Here is a 19808-nt window from a genome sequence, read left to right as displayed (position 1 = left end):
CTTTGTCTGCGTACATGATAGGACAGCGTTAATCCCCAAATGGACGTGTTTATTACCTGAATAAAGGCTGCCTGAGATATTCATGGTTTGCAGGTAGTTATGACAGCGTTCTTTATGTTCTTCCAAAGAACTGCGCTGCTTATAGCTGCGACCACAGTATCCACATTTATGGGGTTTTCCAACTGGAGAAAACACAATTAATTGACAGAATCAGACAAGGTATTCAACAGCCTATCAATACTGGTAAGAACAACAGGAAAAAAAGCCCACCCCAAAAATAAACCTATGCTGTGGTGAACCGAAGAAAGATTTTGTCAATATAAGAAAAAAGAAAAAAAAAAGCAACAAAAAAACCCAACCTAATGGAAAACTAGTTGTATATCTTTACATCAACAGGCCAATTCTGTGGGTGCTGCAAGCTGATTTCAGATGATTCACATCAGATAAGGACTGAGACATTAAATCTTCAAAACCAGCATCTACACAAGTTAGAAACTGAGATACTTTCAAAGGTCTGAGCATAGTTGCTTTGGAGCCTAGCTCCCAACAGACAAACTGGTGGTGTAGGTAGAGACAACTGCCCACGGCTGGATGTCAGTTCTGATGTTACCTCTAGAACCGGTTCAGTCCTTTTAGGACAACATTAGATTTCACATGTTTTCTTGCCCTCTGCTTCTGGAAACTCAAGAGAAATGGCATGACAAACTTTTTTCTGTACTACACCAGTCCAGATGCAGGCAGTTCCAGGTATTTTGCAGTAACAATATGGTTTTCTGGACTTCTGGACCTGAATTTTCTGTCGTAGCATGACAAGACCTTATATGTCATCTTATATGTATTTCACTATTTTAGATGGCTACACAGCTTAATTTTTGAATTTTATTTACAAATTCTCAGGTGAAAAGCAGACTCAAACATCCAACTTGTTTTGCAATGTATTGATGTCAATTTGCCAATTGCAGGAACTAATCAAAATCTACAGTTTATGCATTGTCTCTTTAGCTACGGAATCTTCAGAGTTTGCCAAAAGTGTCTAGGTGTAATTCCATGTGTATATGAAAAATTATGTTTAAAATTGTGCAGCCACGAAAATGAGTAACAGTAAGGGAGAGGGAGGCAGAAGAGTATTTTAAAGATGTGCTTTCCTGAATCAGGCCAGGACCCAATAGGAGAAGTGGAAATTATTTTGGACATCTGGGACTGACACTGGGGATCTTATTATTTAACGTGTGCGCTAGAGAACAATTTCCTTAGTTGCCTGCAACATGAAAATGTCACTTTGAGACCTCCCCTTCTGCTACCCAGAACTTAGTCCCAAAGCCAACTTTTGCAAGTTAAGTTACCAGTGTCAGGCCCAGCAACATGTTTTGGAGGTCTCCTATCCAAATAACAATTTGCATTTCCAGCTGAGCTTGGGAAACTAGATGAGACAACACTGCTTTTAAAGGCACTTTGAAGGTGCTAAATTGGTTTTGCTTCACAGAAGGTATGTGACTATGGCTTCTGGCAAACAACGAGATGTTCGTAGTAATGGAAAAGAGCAGCTATTCAAAAATATTTATTCAGATCTCCATGTTACTGTTAGGACAAACCACTGAAAAAATCTAGCAGAGTCCTCTCTTTTGGAAGATTATTATCTTTCTCTCTCCCACCCTCTCTCTCCTCCTCACCCTTTCTAAGTACTCGTAATAACAAGGTGCAACAAATAACTGCTGCTAAATGCTGTAGGTTGTATTCACTCCTGGTAGTCGAGAATGACTACCAGACTGGAGGTTTTTGAGACTTTGTGACATAAAACCTACTGTGTTTGGACTTTATATTATCTTTATATGCAGATAAATGCCATCTAAACCCTAAAACATTCATCAGCTTTAATTCATGTTTGTAGTTCCATGAAATGGATTACTCACATGAGGCTTGTAAGATGAAAGCCTAATACAGAAACTTTTAATCAGCCAAGAAGTATGGGGAAAAAACCCAGTTCTTCTGGCAAAGGATCAAGAGCGTGAGATGAGTTTAATAATTTCTTTGCTGCTAAAACACTGTGGCCAGCTCACAGCTTGCTTAAGCCCAACACGGGGCTACTCGCCTCCCCAGGGCGAGATGACCTCTCAGGCTTGGTGGCTGTGAACGCCCCTGTCTCCTCAGCGCGTGTGTTGACAAGTGCCCCTGGACAGTCCCGCACCTTCACTTACCCGAGTGAGTCCTCAGGTGTCCCGTGAGGGCATCCCTGCGACGGCAGGCGTAGTTACACAGGTGACACTTGAAGGGCTTTTCACCCGAGTGCAACTTTATGTGGCGCAGAAGGTTGCCCTTCTGTGTAAAGGAGGCTCCACACTGATTGCACTGGAAAGGGCGTTCTCCTATGGGGAGAAGGAGAAAATAAGTGAGAACAAAAAAATCTTACGTGGTAACAAGAGAAAGATTTCAGTGAGAAAGTTGTTTTCTCACTGCTGCTCTGTGACTTCCACCGGCTGCAGGTTTGATATAACATGAGGCTTTCAGACTAAACCTGCCAGTTTCTTAATGCTTCACTGGCTGGGTCAATTTGATCTGAAAATCTAATTTTTTTTTTCTAAATCAGAATGGCACATCACAATGCAAATTCAAACTCATTTAAATAAAGTGACTGCAACATTTTGTGTTGAAGAGCCACTCTTCCTGATCAGCAGTTTTGGAATAAACCAATATCCAATTTTGCATGTTGTGGCATTTGGTGGGGTTTTTAATGTGGCTTTTTTCAAAGGGTCTTTAAAATATGCCACTGAAGCAGCAAAATAAAAAGGAAACTCATTAAAAATGCATTTCAGGATCACAAGTTCATTTCAGCGTTACATTCTTATATTTAAATGAAAGGCACTTCATTATAACAGTTATAATAACTTCTTTTCATTTACATTTTCCCTGTATTTTCCCTTTCAATTTCTTCTCCATTACCTGTCTGTCCCTAAGCAGCCAAATCAGGAAAGAGACAGAGAAAGAGAGAGAAAGAGAGAGACTCAAATCACATAAGTTAAGACAGTGCAAAGGAAGCCCTGTACTTCCATGCCAAAGTCCCAACCCTTCTCTAGGTCAGGCATGAACGGAGGAGCAGCACAAATGGGCTCTGCGGGTCTACGCTTTGGACAGACACAGGATAAAGCTTGAAGAGACACAGTGTTGGTTTCTCTAAACTGGTGCCTGTTGTCAAGGAAGAGAATCAACTAGCCTTTGCAAAAATTAATATGGCCGTTGTTTGTTTTTTGTGCTGTTTAAAATCGATATGCTCATTTATTCACTTAGCTATTTTAAAAAAAAATTTAAGATAGATGAGGATTTTTCTTAAGTCAGTGGGAAATAAAATATGTTTCCAGTTGTACCAGACAGGAGTAAAGGAAAATTTATACATGAGAGCACTCCACTAATAGGAGCCACTCCTGCATGCCCATTTCTCCATAGACCTCAACTAAGTCAAACCAGCCTTTGAAGCTCATTTGCTGAATTCTGTCACTCTTAGGCATAAATGTATAGTATAATTACAGCTATAGTAATTATAATGCATTGACAATATCAGAAACAGCCCAGAGATGACCTGACCTGTTCTTAGTTTTGATTTTCTTTATACAACAATATTTTTGAATTTAAAATTTCAGTGCTGAAGTTAAAATATAAAGGAAAAAATACAAGTTAAACAATTTCTTTCTTCTCTCTTACTTAACCGTTGTGTATTATTTTGCACCTCTAGGACCAACTTGTACATCCATACATGCGCATATATGTGCAGCATGATAATTTTTGACTTTTGGGTAATGCAGTAGAACAGCTGAAAATGAGTTAGACAGCAGGACAGTCACAACCCAAAAATCTGCAAAATCTACTATCAGGGCTGGCAGCTTTAGCATTCAGCAAGCAGTTAAACAAATCTACTTTATGGCAAGGTATTTCCATTGGTCAAAGAGCTTCAAGCAGGTCAGCATAGTCCCTGTCAAGCCAAATGAGCTCACTTTCTTTGTCCATCAGGTAACTCTATTCATCTAAACTATATTCGCAACTGGTTCAACTGGGGTGGCCCACAAAAATGCCAGCATTAGCCTAAGAGGATTTTGCAATGTACTTCATAAGCCATGCACAGCAGTTGTTAGGGGAAAAAGAAAATGGGTAAGAGTCTGTCTGCTTTACCTCTTAATCTTTGGGGCAGTTACTCAGCGTGGAAGGTATTTTTCAGAAATGGACTGAAACAGTAATGAAGAAGTCAGTTTGTCATGGGGGACACAAATTCAGAAGAAATGGTTAATTCTTACTAAACAGCTTTTCTAGCATTCATTTCTGTTATTTTTACTCAGAGGAGCATAAGAGGAGAAAACGAGGATTGTAAAAGTACTCCAGGAATGAAATGTATAGCAAAGTAAGAATGAAATATATCTCCAGCCTACAGCTCTTGCAATTACAGGGTGAAATCTTGCACTGGGTGGAGAAGACAGACAGATGGAGCATTTCAAATGAGACTGCTGCATACCAAATATTTCTATAAAACTTATGGTGGGATCAAATGTAAGGGAACCTGCACTCAGCGTTTCTGTACAAGGGAAAAGATCCCACCACCAAAAGACCCTGAAACTGTGTGTAGCTCATCTGGCCCTTGGTCATCCCTGCTGCAGCTACCGGGGTGGGGATGCCTGCCTCGTGAGCCCAGCAAAGCTCCCAGCCCTGCCAGGATGGAGACAGTTGCTGATGGAAGGTTACTGGGTATGACGCTATCCCCCCCAAAACGGGGAAGGAATTGGACGCAAAGGAAAAATGCATAACCCAACTTTTGTTTAAACAGTCAGCTTTGTGTGTTATTTTCTTGCCAGTTCCGAACAGCAGATGTCTACCCTGGGCGGATTTCACCACACGGTGTGTGGCTATGGATGAATATGGGCCCAGGGACAAAAACTGCAATGGGACCCTGAATTGAATCAACCACCATTGCAGTGATTTTCAGGTCTTAGTGGGAGCACAGGCTCTGAACTACTTATTCGGTGAAGAATGTTTATCATCTTAATTGAAATCTCTCATTTCTTAAACAATATTATGACAAAATCACCTAATACTCGGAGATGTGTGTAGCGCGCTCTTTTTTTTAGTTCTCTAAATAAATTTGAGACATTCAGACCCAGCTAACAAGACGTAAGTGAACTCACTGGTGACTTAAGTTAAAGGAGTGTACATACAAGGAGGGAATATATATACCTGTGCACACACACATATATATGCACATATATACATACGCACACATATGTGCACACTGAGCAAGCGAAGCCTGAATCTATACCCTGAGGTCTCAGCACCAGGGAGCAAGAGGGGGTTTCTCTCTCCTTTCTAGATCCCCTTTTTCCTAAACACCAAGCAAGCTAGCAGCAAGCTGGAGAAACTCAATGTACCGAAAGCCTCAGGGAAGGAGAGTGAGGAGAGTCGGGCACCTGTGGTGGAATTCGCTCCGCAGTTGGGAGCAACAGGTAAGGCTCTAGGAAGCTGTCAGTGCTGTATAGCTGCTTGCAGACAGGAGGGGGCAGAAATATCAGGTGCTGCTCTGCATATCCATTTGGCAGGTGTATTCATTAAAAGTAATTATGCCTTTTATCAGGTCAGACAGTCATCTTATTTTGGCACTTTAGTGTGCTAGACTTTTGCTCACTTATCCAATATTTATTTAAGGAAACCTCACTGCATATGCAGGTTTTACATGAATTAGCAGCAAAGTAATTCATTTGCGAGTCTTATTCCTTCACCAGGCATGTATTGAAATGGGCTTTGGTGTAGTCAGTTAAATGTCTGTAATAGTATATCCCATTTCTACTTTAATTTTCACAGTGCAGCTGAAAGGAAAAGCAGTCACCACTGTTTCCCCATGACATCCCTTTAATTTAAACTATCAGCTCTGAGCTTCCACTCCCTTGCCAGCCCTGAGCTCACCCGAAGAGGCTGCTCAGGAGAGGAGCTGAGGGCGAGGTGGGAGGGAAAGTGAAGGCTTTCTTTCTGTGGAAGGGCTCGGGTCCAACTTCACACCCTTTAGTTTTATTAAGTGTAAAAAAAGGGAGTCCTGCTGGGCGAAATGCAGCTCCTGGGGTGCTTCCACTGTAGGCTGTAACTATGTTCTGTGATTAAAAAGAGGGTCTCCTTGGCAAGGGGAGGGCTCTGCAAAGGGAGGAGAAGTCTTGGAGTGACAGCCTTTGTGTGGTAGTGCCCTGAGCACCCTTGGCAGGCGGAGGTTTGGGGCAGCTGGAGATCTGTGCCAGGGAAACCAGTGAGGCGGCCCCCGGGGATGCTGCCACAGGGAATGGGCAGCCCAGCGCATCCTCTGGAAACAGCCTGCCAGGCACCAAGAGTGCACTAGAAACAAAGGCAGCTCTGCCCACCACCTGCCTAAAATCAGGTGTGTCCCCACCCAGGCCATTCAGCCCTCGTGCAAACACAGCCTCTGACCCTCAGGGACCCAAAACAGCTCCTCCGAAGCAGCAGCAGAGTACTTTTAATAAAACAGCAGCCTTCTTAAACAAGCACAAAGACTTCTACTTCTAAATGCATTTTAAGTTGCAGCATTTTGTTTCAAGTACTACAGCATCCCCTTCAAGCCCATGGGTCTGCTTAAAAGGCCTCACGTCCAATTTTCCATATACATTTTATTAACTTTTAAAGGATCACATTAACATTCAGTTTTTAAAAAAGGGAACAATCCATCAATAAGTGCTTTATTATATCTAGGAAGCAGGCTGCAGCCTCTCTTCTGAGAACTATTTGTGGCTTTTCCAATTAAGATAATCATCTGCTCTTCTCTGACAGAGGGATTTATCGTATGGAATTGAAGAGTACTTTGAAGAGGCAATGTAACAGCATTGCTAACTGTCACCAGCACTGCTTCTGAATGTGCTAGCCCACAGTACACTAACAGATCATACCCTTGCAGAGCTTGAACAGCCACAGTTACAATTACAGACATCAGCGCTGGGTGGGATGGACCACACTCAGGGTCTTCCCATGGATCCTCTCCATTAAGTGCTGAAAACACTTTGCTAATCTCAGTGTTTAGTAATTCTGGGGAAATGATTTAAGCATGACTGGGGGGATGCAGAGGAAGAAAGTATCTATGTGTTCACTACAACGACTATTCCAGTGGAACCTAACCATCTAACCTTAAAAATACTTTAAAATTCCCCCTCATTTGAATATTCATTCAAAAATGACAAATACTTTATTTATTTATTTATTTATTTTCAAAGTAACTTGTGTAGCACAGCAGTACAGTTCAGTTCTTCTGCTTCGTCTATGGATGACCTTAGAGTTTAGATTGGAAGCCTAATTTTTAAACACCTTATATCAGGTAAGATGAGACTCACCCTGGTCTTTACTTCTTCCTTTGTTTCAGCCTCTTCAATTCTCTTTGAGACTATTTAGAATTAGAAAATTGGGGCAAGAAGATTCACAGCACTGTGTAACGAAAAGCCATGGAGCACAACATCTTTACAGGTCTCTTTTAGTGTCCCAATGGAAATCCTTTAGTCCAGATTTGACCAGTGACAACACTTGTTTTTACTTCATGAAACATTTGACATAAAATTAACCCCTTTTCTACTAAGACTGCTGGTACAGTTCCCTTTACATTTATCTTGTCTATCACTTTCATAATCACTGATCCATAATGAGCTTTGTTGCATTGTTGGAAACATTAGAACTGGGTCAATTTTAGAGTTATCCACAAATGGGTTTTCTTCAGCAATTCTTAGAAATTTCTTAGAAATCAAACAAGACTTCTTCACCCTATTTTTTTTAAATTTGAATTTTTCATGCAGCTTCAAATCAAACAAATTGACTACACAATTTCTAGCCCGGTAGGTGGATTTCCATCAAGAAGAAATCTCAATTCTTGTGCTGTCTGAAATGGAGTAACAAAATAACCAAGTTCCAAATGCCCACCGATGCTGCATTATCTTACAACAGGAAGCATGCACGACACAGAAAATAAGCCTTCATTCCTAATATGAGGCCGATTCTTGTAAACTAAAGGAAAAACTATGGCAGGCCTTACCAGTGTGACTTCGTTTGTGAACCATGAGCACATTGGGACCGATGCAAATTATCCCACAGATATCACATTTTAGCTTTCCGTTAGGAAGTCGAATGCCTCCAACTCCTGACATAGCCTTGCTGCCTGGGCCATTGTGTGAGCCATTCATTTTCTCTCCCGAGGTATCAAGCATTCGTAAATCCTCCGCACATTCTTCCCCATTCATTTCACAGGCACGCCCATTCTCTTCATCACTCTGAGTCTCTATTTTAATATTACCGGCTGAAAAAAACAATACAGGATGCCACTCAGTTTTGTTACAGAATAAACACAGTGGCAAAGAAACAATAACATCAGAGATAGATAACTTCTAAACAGCATGTACAATATACCTGAATAACAAAAGCTACAAGCACGACTACATTTCTGTGGGCAGTGCGATGAGTTTGTAACACATGGAGCAATGAACAGTATCAGTAAGACATCCAGGGACCTGGGAACCCAAACAACATTACAAAACTATTCCTAGGTCACTTTGAGATTTTTGCCTTTGTAACGTTCATTTTGACAATTTAGGCTAATTGGAATTAAACTTACAATGAATCCACTTCACATGGATTTGTCCAAAAAAATGTGAAAGTAACTCATCAAAGACAATAGATGAAAATAAACTGAAAATGCAACATTCTCCACCTGGCAGGAAGATCCCAAGGGTTGCACTGAATCCAAATATTTGCTCTGAAGTTCTATTGCAGTAAGCAAGGACAATGGGAAAGCAAAGAGTACAAACACTGATAGAGAAACTAGGGTGGGGAAGGGTGGAAGGAAGAATTCAAGAGCAAGAACTACCATTACAGGAAATTATAGGAATGAGAATTGTGGGTTTAGGACAGCAGGATTAGAATCACTGAGTAAGAGGAGAGGAGCTCTACAGCCAATAAGCTCCTATTAAAAACAGTCAAATCAGCGAAGGTAGGTGGGAGAACTGTTTTGGGTAAATCCTTTGTGTCATTATCCCATAGGTGACAATTGCTTGAAGCTAGAAGGATAATTCAGGTATAAGTTTGGCATAGCCTCACTACATGTGATAACATGTAGGTTGGTAAATTTGATCTGATATGAACACAGCAAAGCTAAATATTAACGAAAAGGGCCAAGATTCAGATCAGTTAATGCCAGTATTCATTCCTCTTCTCTCCACAGGACTGTATGATATTTTGGGTAGACTAAATAATCTTTACAGTTATTTCTCCCTTTTTCTAATGCAGTGATTTTGATGAAGAAAAAAGGTTTTCATTAGGCTGAAAAAGACCATTTCATTGCCCCAAATCTTACCTTCCTTTCAGAGAAAAACCTCTTCCGTCACCTCACCCCTCCCCAAAAAGGAGAGCATTTACTTTAGTGGCTAGCTGAGTACACAAGAGGTCTCTTTCACCCAGTAAAGACCAGGTCTTTTCCTTTTGTGGAACAGTAGTTTCTTGGTAGTGTTATTCATAAGTGGTGGTGTGGGAGTGACATAATTAAACTATGAGCAATAATTACCTCAAGAGATGAAAGACCTTGACATTCATTTGAAACTGAAAGGTTTGACAAACTCTTCTCTGCTACACCCTGCAGCCTCCCAGGTGTCACCGAAGGATTGCACGGATGTGACTGACAAGAGTATCTGACTCAAAATCCTAGTGGGAAACACGTCGAGCGTAAAGGTGTTCACATTTCTGAACACTGCTTGAATGGACACCTTTTATAAAATCTACCAATCTAGGCATTTTAATGATTTTTCAAATCTTACATTTTTAATAGGAATCATATGCAGGCAGAATGAGTGCACATCATAAAGAGCATTTTTTCCTTTAAAATATATTCCCTAAAAAGGGTAATAATTTAGAGATATGAAAAAAAATCAATAACCAAATATTGATTTACAAAGCTGGTGTGACTGGCTAAACAGAAGTGATCTACACTGTTCTGCAAATTTGGTGGACTACAACCCCATTCTGCTGCTTTCACCACAGTGAATGGATGCAATAGGACTATTTGGCTTGAGCATATGACAGATTTTCCGTAATTCACACCCCATTTTTTTTCTCTTAATTATAAGAATAATAATTTGAATGTACATATATTTATAGAAACAATTACAGGCTCCTTGCCTGCCAGGAATTTGGAGAAGGTGGCTTTTGAAGTAGGCTTTATGTTAAGTTAAAACAAAATACATGTGAAAAAAAGCAAAAAGATCAGGCTACTTAAGCCCTTTGGTAGTGTATGCAGACAAACGGACATTACTGAGAAGCAAAATGACACAAACAAAAACCATAGAAGTAGAAACTAGATGGAAATGCTCTGTAGTGAGCTAAGTTTGCAGTATACTTACGGGAAAAAGATTTGGGAATTATTGCATGAAAGTCCCTAAAGCCTTCTGCCCCGTATGCAGCTGCAAGAAAGAAGGCAAACAGGATGCTGGTTTGTGGTAGTGCTAGCAGTAAATTTAAAAGAAGATGGCATTATTGCTATAAGAGAAGTACCTAGGAGAAAGACAGAACTATCATCACAGAAGCAACACAAGCAGTTTAGGATGAAGCAGGAACAGCAGCAGGACAGTTGGCAGGGGAATCCTGAGCTGCCCAGAACAATTCCCATCTGTAAAAATGCCCTTTTCTTCCAAAGCATCCAACAAGTTTTAGCATGTTTTCTAAATGCATAACCTCTCTTGGGTATTCCCCTTGCTTGCAGGTTAACTCCTGCTGAACTCAAGAGGAACTTTTGTTAAAGTGTCTCAAAAGTGTCAGTTGGAGCAGGGCACCTAACACAGCCTTCTCCCGCCCTGAGGGAAACCACGGGCCCCTATAGGGCAAGCTTCCTCTTAGGATTTATTTTTTGCCAACATGCCTTCTTTGTGTGCCAGAGATCTCTTCTTTATATGTCCTTGTTTCTAGTCACTGCAGTTATAAAAAGTGAAATTGCGTTGTTTTCTTCTCATGCCTGCTGTTCCTATGCAATGGAAGAAGAGGGAGTTCACTTTTGTATATATATTATTGTGTACATTGGCATATTTTTTTTTTTTTTGTATTTCTAAGGCTTGTCCTCACAATATATCTACTCAAAAGTAGCTGCACAAACACACTATAGTCTGCATATTATGAGTAGCCAATTAACATGCTATGGGGCACACTGAAACAAGTAATGATGGAGTTCATTACTTGACATAAGCAATGGTAGGGATATTAATCCAGTCAGTCTTCACTAAAGCTCTCCACAGATATGCCCCTGGACTGCCGTAGCTGTGCTGCTCAATGAATGTCCCCACGCAGACAAGGCCAAGCATCCAGGATGCCCTTACAAGTGCATCCATTCAGCAGCGCAGCTCACAGCAGGGGCTCGGTTCAGGTGCAGAGCTCACCTTGCCAGTGAAAGATGATGGACCGTGAGGTCACCTGCCTCACCCTGAGTCCCCACGGAGATTTTATAGCTCTAATTAGCAAACAAAATCTCTTCATGTTCAAACTTAGCATTTTTTGCAAACTTGTTTTCCAAATGAAAACTAGTGAAAGAAAGCACCACTGATGTAGGAAACACAACAGGAGAGAGAAATCTCTCCAGTTGAAATACTAAGGACTTCTATTAAATCTGAATGAGAAATGGGAAGGCAGGCTATACAATTTTTTTCTGGAGACTTAGACGGAAAATAAAAATCAACAGCGTTTTCTATTTCTTTTGTGAGAGATGTTCCTGTCCCTCCCTTACTATAGTGGGGAATATCACTCTTGGAGCACTGACGATGTGACAAATACCTGGGAATCAGACTTTTCAGATACACTACTGATCAACAACATACTTAGCATTTATACAAGATTTCTCAAACAGTTACTCAATACAGTCTTTGTAGGCATAATTTCTGTGCACATCCATGTCTGTGTACACATACATGCAGACACTAATCAGCTCTACAACAATTCATGGTAATAATTTCTCATTGGCTCTTCTAATACCATTAAGACATTACTCATTAATAATTTACTTCAATTTGGCTGGAGATGACATTAAAAGGCTCTGTATTTTACTCTCTTTGTACACATTATTACAATCCAGGGGAGGTTTTTTGTGAAAGGATTGTGGAGTGCACCAGTGTCACTGAACTGACAGCTCTCCTCTGCTCCCTTTCTACCTACCCAGAGTGTGGAAATGTTACCCAAAAGCAGGGCACTGTGTGGGTCTCTTGTGCTTTCTGATGTTTACTGGGAGCTTCACGCAGGATTTTCTGAAGAGCATTTGAAATTTCTGTTACAAAGACTGTTCTGTATTCTGCTGTTAAAGGTGGTTTATGTAAGCCTTTGGAAAAAAGAGAATTGACATGTCAAAGGGGAAAGGGGCGGTGATATGAGTTATCACTGAAGAGCAGTGTAGCTGGCTCAGCATGAGACTCATGCTGGGACAGTCGGGAAGGCAGGATGGAGGGTGAGGTGACAGAGTCACCCTTCCCTGGAAGGAGCTGAGCAATGTGGAGTGGGAGGAGAGGCATTTTGCAATAAGTGAGAGTCAGTGGTGGACAGAAAGGAGAAACCAAATGGACCTTCTGGGAAACAGGACGTGGAGGGTGGCTTTTAAAGGGCAGAAGAATAGGCAGCTGGAAAAAAAGACATGTGAAGAATTAGTAATTTGTTTTCAATCCATTGCCAATTTACCTTCTCTTATAGCTATGGGACTCCCTCCCAGATGTAAAATCCTTTCAGTTTTGTGAGACTTTGGCACCAGCACAGGTTTAAGTACCTGGGCCAAAATCCCATTTGGAAGGAGGCATTCACCTCCCAAATCATATTCTTTTCTGGTGGGATTTTTAAAGAAGAGAAAAGCATAAGACCTGGATAGCAAAGGAATTTAGAGAGTAACAGAGAAAGATAAATTACACTGAAGCTTCTGGGGCATTTTAACAATATAGTTCCCTAACCCCCTTTGATTTTTAATGGAATTTGAGCATCTTTACCTACTTCTATCCCAGTAGGTACTTAACTGCATCTTGTGGCATATACATGCCTTTAAGAAGTTATCCTTTAGCCTTTCTTTGAACATAACTATGATAATCTGATTTTTTGGTCCATGCAATGTCTTACTCGTGCTTTGTTGCCAACAGCAAGGAAAAGACCTCTCTTCAAGTTGCTTCCAAAAAATTCAGTGCACATAATTTTTTGTTTGAATGGCTCATTTGTTATTCCAAGACAAGTTAGAATGATTTGGTGATGTCAGGTGATGTTTAAGCAGTAGCTTTAAAGAGTTTTTCATGAAGGTACCATAACTATCCAATCAGCAGACAGATGTAGCTGCAACAATACATGGCTGATTTGAACAGTGGATTAGCACTGTTATAGTGAGGAGGAAAAAACCTTTAACACCTCCCTTTCTAACAAATTAATGAAAATGTTGCTAAAAAGTAAGAATAAGATGAAAAAAGACTTTAAGGCCAAAATAAATCACCTCAGCACGCCAACATGTGTCAACAAAAGCAGCCAGGATGTCTTCCTATTTACATAGGTGCAAAAACCACAAAACAGAATATTGCCAGCAATTCCACTTGTTATTTCAGATATAAGACACAACAGCTATCCTGTTTTGTTATAGTACACCAAATTCTAGCACTTGGCTATGACCTGAAGTCGAAACCTTCCCACTTTTCTTTTTACATCATGGTCATTTACTGTAGCATCAGCTCTGTTCTCACCACATATGAGCACAGCGGGTGGAGGATGCCGTTCTCAGAAATGTAAGGCACACAAGCAAGCTGTTTGTCCACAGAATATTTAAGAAATCAGTATTCACTGGCTAGGTTTGACAACAAAAAAGACCATTTCTTTAACTTAAATTGTGTTTCCTTTAATAGTATCTTTCCTTTATGAGCTTCTGAAGTGACATGAAGAATCGTGTAGATGTAAAAAAGGCCAACAAAAGGTCTAGGCAGAGCAACCATAGTTATGCAAGGGCCTCAGCCCTTCTTCAGTAAAATTCAGAAGACACAATGCAACGTAGGTGGGACTGATTCAAACAGACTAGTTATTTAGCTATAGAAAAAGCAGGTGCATCCAAGTGCTCTTAAAAATGCCTGGTTTGCCTGCTCCTTTCTACATGTAGCACTGCATTGCCCAGCTGAACAAGCATTTGTGGTGTCTGCATGTGTGAAATGCTGAAAAGTTAGAGGCAGCTCAGAATTGCCTAAAAAGTTAGAGCCTACAAAGCAACTTAATTGCTACGGACAAAAGGAAACACATCAAGGCTGTATGCAGCCCATGTTGCACAAGCTGTTATGTAGGGCTTCTGTTAAAACAGGACCCGGCATTCACTGTGTCACAGGGCAGAGACCACTAGCGCAGTGGGAGGTGAACCTCTGAGGCCGGCAAGGCAGCCCAGCAACGCGGTGCTGGCACCTTATCGTTCTGTTCGAGGGTGCTGAAGCCTTTACCACAGGCTGCAACATGGCGAAGAGGTGCTACAGATAAAACTGAAGGCTCTCAGCTGGCTTTTTAAAGGGAAACAAAAATAACAGAAAGAAGAGCAGTAGCAGGAACCGCTGGGGCACACCTGCAAGTAGAGCAGACTGGTGCCAACGGATAAGGAGATCCTCCCCGAGGGGTCCATGCTGCCCCTCCTTTGACTCCAAGTGCCAATCAGCCCTTGGCAGTCAATATCTTCCCTACTCTAATTTTGGCTTTCAATCAAATGCACATTATTCCAGAAACACAGGCGTCCCCAGATAAGCTATCTCCCATGGGACAAGGGGTGTGAGGAGCTCCACCCATGTCATCACCCACAGTTGCCACTTCCTCCCCGCTGCTGCCTGCGGGGAGGTGCCCGGCATGCCAGAGCCCCTGCCAGTGCCTGGCAGCCTGCACGGCTCAGCTTCACCTGCATGGAGCAGGGAGCTGTGCTCACCACATTGCAAAACAGGTCGACACGGTTTTCTGGGGGGTGCAGTGAGATCAAAACATAGGGAATGCAGACAAGTGAACTAAACAACAAAGAAAGTATGTCCTGTCTTGTTACAAAAAGTGCCTCTTGTTCCATGGTGCAGATTCCCAGTAACCTCCTGTTAGTTACCTATGGTAATCCTTTAATTCACCAGTAAAGACAGGTTAAAGACAGATTCAGGTAACACCCCTGAAATCTACTCGCACACTTGAAGCTAGGTGGTTTTTATGTATCTTTCTGAATTTGTGTTTCAGCAGGAAATGATCTGTAACCAAGCCAAGGGGCTGATCTCGTTCATATTTATTGTCTTTGTTGTGCTACTCACTGGTACATGTTGTACTGGATTCAAGTTATTTTTTCAAAGGACTGTTGAGTACCTGGGTGCTTGATGTTCTTGATCTGAATTATCAGTAAAACTAAGTTTTAAAGACAAGAGAAAGAGCATTATCAAGAAAAGCCATTCTAAACCTATTTCTCAAGTTCCACATGTATGTGTAACCCATGCTTCCTCTATACGGAGTGCTCTGTGTCTTTTACTGGCTGCATGATGGAGAAGCTAAGGGAACTGCTGCAGGCTTGCTGGTAACAGGCTTTATTGACACTTTTCTGTTTTAAGAAGTAAGCTGGGAAGATTTTCAAACTGGAGGGAAAGGTTTGCTGACAAATGATGGCAAGAACAGAGCTTCTCATCCTCAAAGTCTTTGTCTCTTCTGCTTCCATAAGATTTTTTTAATGTGGGCATTAAAGGATGAGGAAGTAGAAAAAGGGCATTTAGCAAGAAAGTTTTAAAAAACAAAGTGACCTCAAGTAACAATACGCAACAGTGAGGTAAAAACACTACCATATGTGAAAACATTCCTGGCTTACACAGGTATATCTGTGTGGATACATGTGCTTACGTGCTGAATCTGGCACCTGTGAGGCTGCCTTCTCCAGAAATGCTATAGACACAAACATTGTGGCTTATGCACTTCCCCTCACAGCAACAGTTACCCAAGAGAAGCAGAGCCTCAGATATACGACAATCTAACATTTATAAGGCATCCTTCTTCTCTAATCCTTCCACAAAGCATGCTTTGGTGAAATTCATGAGTGTTAACCTGTCCTCAACTAATGCAACGAAAGTCTAGCTAATGGTGGTCACATGTGGCAGCCCGGGAGAACGTGAAAAGAGTGTGCACCTGCGAAGATACTAATCTTCGTTTTGGAGAAGAGGACCAACTACACTGAGATTTAACAGGGACACCAAAGAAGCTCCTCACAGATGGGAGAGACAAGCAGGTTCTTGCATGAAGCCATGCTGTCATGGCTGGAAGTTGTCCTTACACTGCTGCAAACCCAGGGGTTACTGTGGGCATCCCTAGCCAAAGCAAAGAGCTTAATAAATGCAGAAATAAGAGTAAAGCACAGCTACACTCTTAAGGTGATCAGTTACGTAAAAATGATGCGAACTGTAGCTAGCAGGGGAATTTTAAGCCTGCCTGACCAAAAAAAAAGCCTTGTGAAATCTGAACACGTACAGAGAATATTGGTCAAGCCTGTACCAGCTGAAGACAGCAGTCATTACTCTGCAGAAGAAACTTACTACTTGGGAGCAATGAAGTGTCCTTGGGTCTTCAGTAGGAAGGGGAGGACACAATTCCTAGGCTTGTCATACAGCCAGCGTGGTGCTTGGGGCGCACAGAGACAGAGAGGGAGATGAACTGTTTTGTATATTGCTTCAGATCACCTACATTTGCCTTGTCTTGAATGCAAAGTTAGCCCTTGAAAACCTTCCCCTTTTCATGCTCCAGCTCAGTGAGATGCTTACACAACTTTAATTTTGTCCCTGGAGTGGCACAGAGCTACCCTGGCTCAGGATCAGGCCCTCGCAAGTCCACCCATGTGAACATTAATGTGCTGTCCCTTCGCTGTCAGCGAGACGGATATGGGGACTTTTACCAGGGACTGTTTAGTTACCATGCTGATGTCCTGAGTGCTATTTTACACAAATGTCCATAGTTCCCCAGCTGTCAAAGGGTCAGTAGGTCTAAAATTAGACCAAGCAGCTGTGTTTAGGCTTGGGGAGGTGCCTGTGTGCTGTGCCAAGGCTGTGCACTGTCAGTCTCCTCTTTCGAGAAGAGGTCAGAGGATGGAATGTAGAGGAACCTAGCCATCTCAGCACTTGAGAGGGAATACTTTATGACAATTTTACCATCTTGCCTACTCAGAAAACAAACTGCAGAGCAAAGTCCGCTGTGGCCCCTTCCTTGTGGACAAGGGAAAAATGCCCAGGGATATCGGAAGTTTATTTTAGACTAAAGCAGATCAAATGTAGACATCACTTTACGAGTGATAAAGTAGATTATGTGTCTCAGGACTGTGCAAAGAACGTAATCCTGAGGTAGCCTGCTTTAGATCTGTTAATCCTGAGTGCTCAGTTGTTTTTCTAGAAGCATCCATCCAAGGCTATTGAAGTTTTTTCTTTTGGAGTTGTAGAAATAGTGCCAGAAGGTTTCGCAATGTAAACTGCTGTTTACCTGATTACAGTGTGCTCAACAGTCCAGTGAAAGGAAATCCTAATCTACATCTTCTGGGGAAGAGGCATAAATTGTTCTACACAAATCCTAAAGAAATTCTCTAAATGTGGACATACCAGATAGCTCCTGAGGAGAAAAATGTCAGGACAAAATTAATTCTTTCCCACAGTGTATTGCAGCCAATACTTTGCTACAGGGACCTGCAATCCCCCTCAGTAAATCAGTCCTCTGGGCTGAAATGGCAACAAACTGCAAATGATGCTGGGAGACTCTCAAACACTCAGAGACCTAGATTATGCTGAAAGTCTGAAAACTCAGTTCAGCCCACATTTCAAAAACATTTCTCATCTTTCCTCTCTTCCTTGGCCATTTTTCGGGCCTGCTGTTTCCTTGCTTTTACCTCAGAAAAAACAAGCCCTCCTTCCCTTCCTTGAACAGAATCCAACCTTAACCATATTAGTGCTATGAGAAGTCATCCCTGATGTTGCAATTGATTTGCAACAATTGCAAAGCTGTATACTGTTTCCTTGGGTCTTTCTTTGAACATAATGCTAAGAGAAAAACCTAGATTTCACTAGCTTTCGGCAACAGCTGACTCCAAAAGGAGAGATTACCTAGAAAATTGTAGTTTCTCAGAAAGATGTGGGGAAAAGTCTGACAGAAGTTCAGGCTAAAGAAATTTCTCTATGTCAAAGATATTACATCAGGTACAGCATCCTAGCTGAACTTCCTAGCTCTGCTCTGCAAGCACACCTCAGTTGTGATTTGAAACTACAAAGCCCCAATTCCTGTCCAGAAGGGTAACTCCAAAATCAGAAAGGAACTATGCTGTGGAAGGGAACTCCAAGCTGAGGTTTAGTTGGGTCTCTGGTGCAGGTATCATCATGCCTCCAGAGGAGAAAGGCCAATATGGCAATCCACTCAGGTACAGCCTCCTCAAACTCTGAACAAATCTTCAGCAATGCTTAAGGCTGGTGAATGTAAAGGGGTGTTGTAAAATTATTTTGCTGTTCTCTTGAACGAGTAATCCGACGTTTGAAACTCACTGGAAACACAGTCAAGATCACAATCTTCAAACAGTCACAATCACCATGCTGAATATCACTATCTTACATCAAAATGCAACCGTTTTCTTAACATGGATAGTTCAACAAAGCATCCAAGCCAACAGGCTGCTGGCAGAGCTTCAAGGGAACAGGCTTTCAGAATAATAGTTGTTAAATTAAATGGTCTCCAGTAGCACCACTCTAGACTAAAGTGTCATAAGTAGCCCAAAACTGACCATCAAGGACAGGAGAAACCTACATAACTCAGACCACAGAAATTCTTCCATCAAGGCCTTCATTTCTGGCTGAGGTATAGAACAGAATAATCTAATATGGTTTAACCAGCATTCAAATACTGCTTGAATTTCTCTAAACTCTCCTACTCATTTCAATATGCCTACCAATTATTTTAACATTTGTCCATCAACAAAAGATTTTTACAAAAACAACTGATGTTTTTGGGCTCTCCAACTTCAGACACTAATGAAACTAGATTGTCAGAAAAGAGATCAGCCTGGAAAACACTGATCATGGAGAAATCAGACCACTGTCTCAAGCTCCATGAATTCTGGGCATTCAGTCACCTCTGAAAATCAGGACCACCCTCTGTTTAGCATGCACATGCAGGCAGGCATTTGTTAGCCCCTCACAAACTCTGTCATGACCTGTAAACTGATCAGTGGAGAAGTAGTTAACAAAAGGACGTGTGTTGGCATATTCTGATTTCAAAGCTCAGATCCAGTTCAGGCACTGCTTCCCAATCTGCAGCAGAGGGAGACTATCAAACCCTTCTTCCACTGCAGCACCACACAGACTGCAAACAACTGTGCAGCAGTGGAGAGTAATTTTGCAGTATCTAAATCATTTGGGATCTTAAGTCTCGTTGAGTTTTAGTGGTATTCAAGACTTTTAAGACAACTTGAGCTTCTCATGGGGAGTGGATAAAGAGCAAACCCACACTGAGAATGTTATTGAACTTGAGTCCAATCGCAGCCATAGCTGAGAAACATCACAGCTTCCCCCTTGTCCAGCTTAACAGGAAACCTCTATCTACTGTTCCTCTAACTCCTTCCACAAACACACAGAGCAGTCTGGACATATTACCCATTTCCTCCCAACCCACAGCTGTTTATCTCCTTAGCATCTGTCATGGCCTAGAAGTTTGGAGCAAGTCCTACACCAGTTGCTACAATGTAAATTTAGATCAACTGACTTGAAAGGCTTCTAGGACACCCCATACCAAAAAAAAAATAAAAAAAAACCTAA

General features: G+C 41.6%; 1 protein-coding gene across 7 annotated transcripts in view; it reads right to left on the bottom strand.

The window, feature by feature from the left end:
* The window catches only part of IKZF1 (IKAROS family zinc finger 1), a 68776-nt gene that overhangs the window by 10238 nt on the left and 38730 nt on the right, over nt 1-19808 (bottom strand). For 5 of the 7 annotated variants that reach the window (XM_075084336.1, XM_075084338.1, XM_075084334.1 and 2 more), the window contains 3 exons: nt 8045-8305; nt 2196-2363; nt 57-182 (listed from right to left, as the gene is read on the bottom strand). In XM_075084336.1, the coding sequence (XP_074940437.1) occupies nt 57-182; nt 2196-2363; nt 8045-8305 (555 nt within the window). The remainder of the gene's footprint in view (nt 1-56; nt 183-2195; nt 2364-8044; nt 8306-19808) is intronic. The other 2 variants (XM_075084339.1, XM_075084340.1) reach the window with 1 other exon arrangement.

The sequence above is a fragment of the Phalacrocorax aristotelis genome, chromosome 2, assembly GCF_949628215.1.
Source record: "Phalacrocorax aristotelis chromosome 2, bGulAri2.1, whole genome shotgun sequence".
Lineage (NCBI taxonomy): Eukaryota > Metazoa > Chordata > Aves > Suliformes > Phalacrocoracidae > Phalacrocorax > Phalacrocorax aristotelis.
The sequence above is the reverse complement of the archived record's forward strand: the minus strand, read 5'-3'. Positions and strand labels throughout refer to the sequence as shown.